The sequence below is a fragment of the Amphimedon queenslandica genome, unplaced genomic scaffold, assembly GCF_000090795.2.
Source record: "Amphimedon queenslandica unplaced genomic scaffold, v1.1 AMPQUscaffold_13198, whole genome shotgun sequence".
NCBI classification, from domain to species: domain Eukaryota; kingdom Metazoa; phylum Porifera; class Demospongiae; order Haplosclerida; family Niphatidae; genus Amphimedon; species Amphimedon queenslandica.
In genome coordinates, this window is record NW_003546566.1 from 77,850 (window position 1) to 82,903 (window position 5,054).

The 5,054-nt window shown below is 38.6% G+C and overlaps 2 protein-coding genes across 2 annotated transcripts in view; both read right to left on the reverse strand.

The window, feature by feature from the left end:
* Positions 1-1,888: 1,888 nt before the first annotated feature.
* On the reverse strand, positions 1,889-3,052 carry LOC100635074 (retinol dehydrogenase 13-like). The gene is made up of 2 exons (XM_020000337.1): positions 2,216-3,052; positions 1,889-2,162 (listed from the first exon to the last, which is right to left on the reverse strand). The coding sequence occupies exons 1-2, from the start codon at positions 2,978-2,980 to the stop codon at positions 1,950-1,952; spliced, it is 978 nt and encodes a 325-aa protein (XP_019855896.1). The 5' UTR covers positions 2,981-3,052; the 3' UTR covers positions 1,889-1,949.
* A 1,438-nt stretch (positions 3,053-4,490) lies between these two features.
* LOC100635198 (zinc metalloproteinase nas-12-like) overlaps positions 4,491-5,054 on the reverse strand; it is a 3,454-nt gene continuing 2,890 nt past the window's right edge. The window contains exons 5-6 of the mRNA XM_020000327.1: positions 4,754-5,028; positions 4,491-4,700 (exon numbers count right to left, since the gene is read on the reverse strand). Coding sequence (XP_019855886.1) covers positions 4,491-4,700; positions 4,754-5,028 — 485 coding nt within the window. The remainder of the gene's footprint in view (positions 4,701-4,753; positions 5,029-5,054) is intronic.

Consider the following 5,054-nt stretch of genomic DNA (forward strand, 5'->3'; position numbering starts at 1 on the left):
TAGCTTGTTGATCCTTTTTCTGAAAGCTCTCCCTTCTTGGCTTCTTCTTTGGCGGCATTGTATAGGAGTATAGGTAGAAGAATGATAAACTTGTTGGGCGTGGTCATTAATTATTGATTAATAACTATAATAATCATTCTAAAAATAGTATATCCGCTAGCTCTGGTAGGCAGACAGAAAAGCTCGTTAAAGCGGGGGCGTTTCACACTCCTACTCCTTCCTTAACCCAACATTATGGACTCCTGCTCTAAGTGCTCTTTTATGAGGTTTATACTGTGTTTACACTAGCTTCTTTAACTGAGCCAGCCCTGTTTAAAGTGGGCCAGCACAGTTTCATTTGATAGTGTAAACAGCAACCAAACTGAGCTGAAGTGAGCTGGGCCAAACCAGGCCAGCATGGTTAGAACAGCAGGGCCAGCTCAGCCTGGTTCAGCACGGTTTGGCCCACTTCTGCAGTGTAAACGCAGCATAAGTCCCACAAACAGTACACCTCCTGACTAATCTATATCTATTACTTTAATGATCAGCCTCTTACTGAAGTAAGTTGGGTATCCACCTATAATTATTCTGATCTTGATTGGTCACTACATCTTCACCATATCTGCTCCAAGGCACATTATATGCTCGCCTTAATACGCAGAGTCATATATCCCCTTTGCAGTCCAGGTGTCAGGAAAATTATCTGTATTTGGTACAATCCAAATTATCCTTTCGTTCACCTGTCTAGCGTCTTCGTTATATCAAGGATATACTTTTTCTGGAGAGAGCGCAGCGCTGATCTACAAAGTTCATTTTAAATGATTACACTTCTGATTATAAGTCCCGTCTCCTCAGATTAATACCCTGTTCACACTACCCTTCAGAACTGTACTGGAACTGAGTTTTGGGAAGTACAGTGTAGTTTTATAACAAGCGTGAACATAACTGAACTGCACTGTGACCAAACCAAACCAGGCTAAAGTGGACCTTTAAGTGGTGCACCAAGATAGGTGCTCTGAAATGGTGTAGTTAAGTTTTAAAGTGAAGTTGGTGTAGTTAAGTTGTACAGTGTGAACTGCTACCAACATGGTTCTTTTATAACCAAAGTAATCTAATTAGGTACAGTTCTGTACAGCTGGGGAGGTAGTGTGAACACAGTATAAATCTACTTCCATTAATGTCATAGTATTACCTTGAGTTTTGTGACATCTTGTTTTTCCTGAAATCTCCATCACTCAACTTCTGGCAATATTTTTGATTATGTTTCTTTTTGCTCTAACAGTAAAGCTACAAAATCAGTATCCTATGGTAAACTACAACGCCAGTACACTCCAAATGACACTACAAGGTTCTTCTATTTCTATTGATTACCACCATGCATTGTGGAACAATTACCCACTCTCAATCTCTCCCTCTCTTATAATACTCTAAGTCTCAAATATATAACATTCTCACTTTAAAGCCAATTTTGATCCTTCATGACCCTGCTCTTTCCATTTTAAGTGTCCATGTTGCAAATGTTATGCTATGTCAACTTCAACTCTTCACTGATTCATCTCTCCTCTCTCCCTCCTCTCTAATCGTTAATTAATTAATTATAGTTTTACACCAACTTTTGTTTGGTGTACCCTCAACTTTCATTGTCTTTCCATAGTTTCACTCTGTGTCATAGTAATAATAATAATAATTATAAGGTATGGAGGCGTGGCTGGCTGCTGATCTAATTTTCTTGCTAAAGCAATAAAATTAGATCAGCAGCAAACCCCTAGTGATAACCTCAGTCTTGGATAAACCAAAACCGGAATCCTTTAGTGGTTCACCAATGATGCATGCATCGTCTATTACTATTATCTTTATCCTTTTTTTATAAGCTATTAATATAAATTTTTTATCAGCATTGTGAAAACAATTAATAAGCCAAAAATTATCCCTAATCAGAGCAACTACAAATCTACCAAAAACTACTATTATTATAACAGTTTGACTTGTTCAGTGCTATACTCCCAAAGCTTTGTGCAATCTTCATCAATAAGAGCCAGTTTGTTAGGCTTTTTAACAGCACAGTTAGACCAGTACTTGCCTGTAATACCTTCAGCTTCATCCGACACTGCACAATGGAGTGTAGTTTGAGCCCCTTGCTTTGGAGTCTTTGTGAGAAACCACATTAGAGTGTATAGCAAAGGCTACAGGAAAAAATAATGGAACACTTCAGTTGTCAAAAGATTAGTGTTCTTACAGCAAATATAATTTTCCAGCCAGCAACAATGTGTCGTGCCAGCTCAGTATTGATGACCCCAGGATGTAGTGAATAAGTAGATACACCAGTACCTTCCAGTCTCTTGGCCAGTTCCCTGCTGAACATAACGTTAGCGAGCTTGCTTCTTGTATAAGACCCTAATGCACTATAGCCACCATTGGCCCACATCATGTTATCAAAATCAAGAGATCCACGATAATTAGCACTAGAGGAAACGGTTACAATGCGAGATGGGGCTGATTCTTTGATACGGTCTAATAATAGATTAGTTAATAGAAAGTGTCCCAAGTGGTTGGTGCCAAACTGCATTTCAAACCCGTCCTCTGTGAGATGGTAAGGGCATAACATGACCCCAGCATTATTGATGAGTATGTCAATGTGACTCTCTTCTTGAAGTATCTCTTCACTGAACTGACGTATAGAAGCAAGGGAAGCCAAATCAAGCTTCTTCAATATGACTTCCTCGCTCTTGCTGGCTGCCTTGATATCCCGCACAGCATCACTGCCTCTCTTCTCGTCTCTGCAAGCAACTATGACTCTAGCTCCTCTCTTAGCCAGATCAATGGCTGTTTCTTTACCAATCCCAGTATTGCCTCCTGTCACAATGGCCGTCTTACCATCCAGACGTTTCTTGCTAGTACACGACCTCCCAATGACACAAAAGTACCTAAAAGCGGCCAAACCAACCACAGCAACACCAGAACAAAGAAGGATGGTCCTCAAGTCGAGAGAAATTCCTGCCATTTTATGTATCAAATTGGTGTAGCCGGTCCTCTCTTATTAGAGTGGCTCCGGTGTTGCCACACAACTATTATTATAGATCAATAGATACTATGTTGTGGTCATAGGGGTGTAGATCTAGATCTCTGAAAAATGATCTCAATTCTCTTGAATTTGGTCTGAGTGAGCTCAGCTCAAATTCAATCGCTCTAAGTGCTCTTTTATGAGGTTTAGTCCGACAGGCAGTACACCTCCTGACTAATCTATATCTATTACTATAATGATCAACCTCTTACTGAAGTAAAACTCATTAGAGACTTGGGTATCCATGCTATCTTCTGATCTTGATGGTCACTCAATCTTCACCATATCTGTTCCAAGGCATATTATATGGTCACCTTAATACGCAGAGTCATATCTCCTTTTGCAGTCCAGGTGTCAAGAAAATTCTGTATTTGTGTTTGGTACGATCCAAATTATCCTTTTGTTCACCTATCTAGACTAGTGTCCTTGTTATATCATGGATATACTTATTCTGGAGAGAACGCAGCGTCGATCTACAGAGTTTACTTTAAATGATTACACTTCTGACTATAAGTCCTGCCTCCTCAGATGAATCTAGTTCCATAATGTTCGATATGCCTTGAGTTTTGTGACATCTTGTTTTTCTTAAAATGTCTCCCAACTTCAATATTTTTGATTATGTCTCTTTTTGCTCTAACAGTAAAACTACAAGGTCAGTATCCTCTTGTAAACTACACAACACCAGTACACTCCAAATGACACAGCAAGGTTCTTCTATTTCTATCGATTACCACCATTGTGGAACAAATTACACCATGTACCTCCTCTCGATCTCTCCCTCTCACATAATACTCTAAAGCTCAAAATATATAACATCTTTTGGAACCACTTTAAAGCCAATTTTGATTCTTCACGACCCTACTCTTTCCATTTTAAGTGTCCATTTTGCAAATGCTTATGCTATGTCACTGAACTTCAACTCTTCACTGATTCATCTCTTCTCTCTCCCTCCTCTTTATAATCATTAATTAATTCTAGTTTTACACCATCTTTTGGTTGGTGTACCCTCAACTTTCATTGTCTTTCCACAGTTTCACTCTGTGTCATTTTAACTTTTAAAGTATTAATAGTAGCAAGAGTACTCTTGATAGTAGTAATAATAATAAAAATAAAGTATGGAGGCATGGCTGGCTGCTGATCTAATTTTATTGCTAAAGCACTACAATTAGATCAGCAGCAAACCCCCAGTGATATCCTTGAGTGGCTCACCAATGATGCATGCATTGTCTATTACTATTATCAAGAGTAAATAATACCTAAATTATTATTATGTACTCTTATTATTATGTATTAGGTATTATGTACTCTTGCTATTATCCTTATCCTTATTTTTATAAGTATGGTAATGTGAATTTTTAATCAGCATTGAGAACAAAATTAATAAGCCAAAAATATCTCTAATCAGATCAACTGTGAGCAACTACGAATCTACCAAAAACTACTAACATTATCACAGTTTGACTTGTTCAGTGCTATACTCCCAAAGCTTTGTGCAATCTTCATCAATAAGAGCCAGTTTGTTAGGCTTTTTAACAGCACAGTTAGACCAGTACTTGCCTGTAATACCTTCAGCTTCATCCGACACTGCACAATGGAGTGTAGTTTGAGCCCCTTGCTTTGGAGTCTTTGTGAGAAACCACATTAGAGTGTATAGCAAAGGCTACAGGAAAAAATAATGGAACACTTCAGTTGTCAAAAGATTAGTGTTCTTACAGCAAATATAATTTTCCAGCCAGCAACAATGTGTCGTGCCAGCTCAGTATTGATGACACCAGGATGTAGTGAATAAGTAGATACACCAGTACCTTCCAGTCTCTTGGCCAGTTCCCTGCTGAACATAACGTTAGCGAGCTTGCTTCTTGTATAAGACCCTAATGCACTATAGCCACCATTGGCCCACATCATGTTATCAAAATCAAGAGATCCACGATAATTAGCACTAGAGGAAACGGTTACAATGCGAGATGGAGCTGATTCTTTGATACGGTCTAATAATAGATTAGTTAATAGAAAG

Coding starts and splice junctions, on each gene's coding strand:
- LOC100635074 (XM_020000337.1), bottom strand. CDS start 2,980: ATGGCAGGAATTTCTCTCGACTTGAGGACCATCCTTCTTTGTTCTGGT. Junction 2,163..2,215: donor GCTGGAAAATTATATTTGCT/GTAAGAACACTA, acceptor TTTTTCCTGTAG/CCTTTGCTATACACTCTAAT.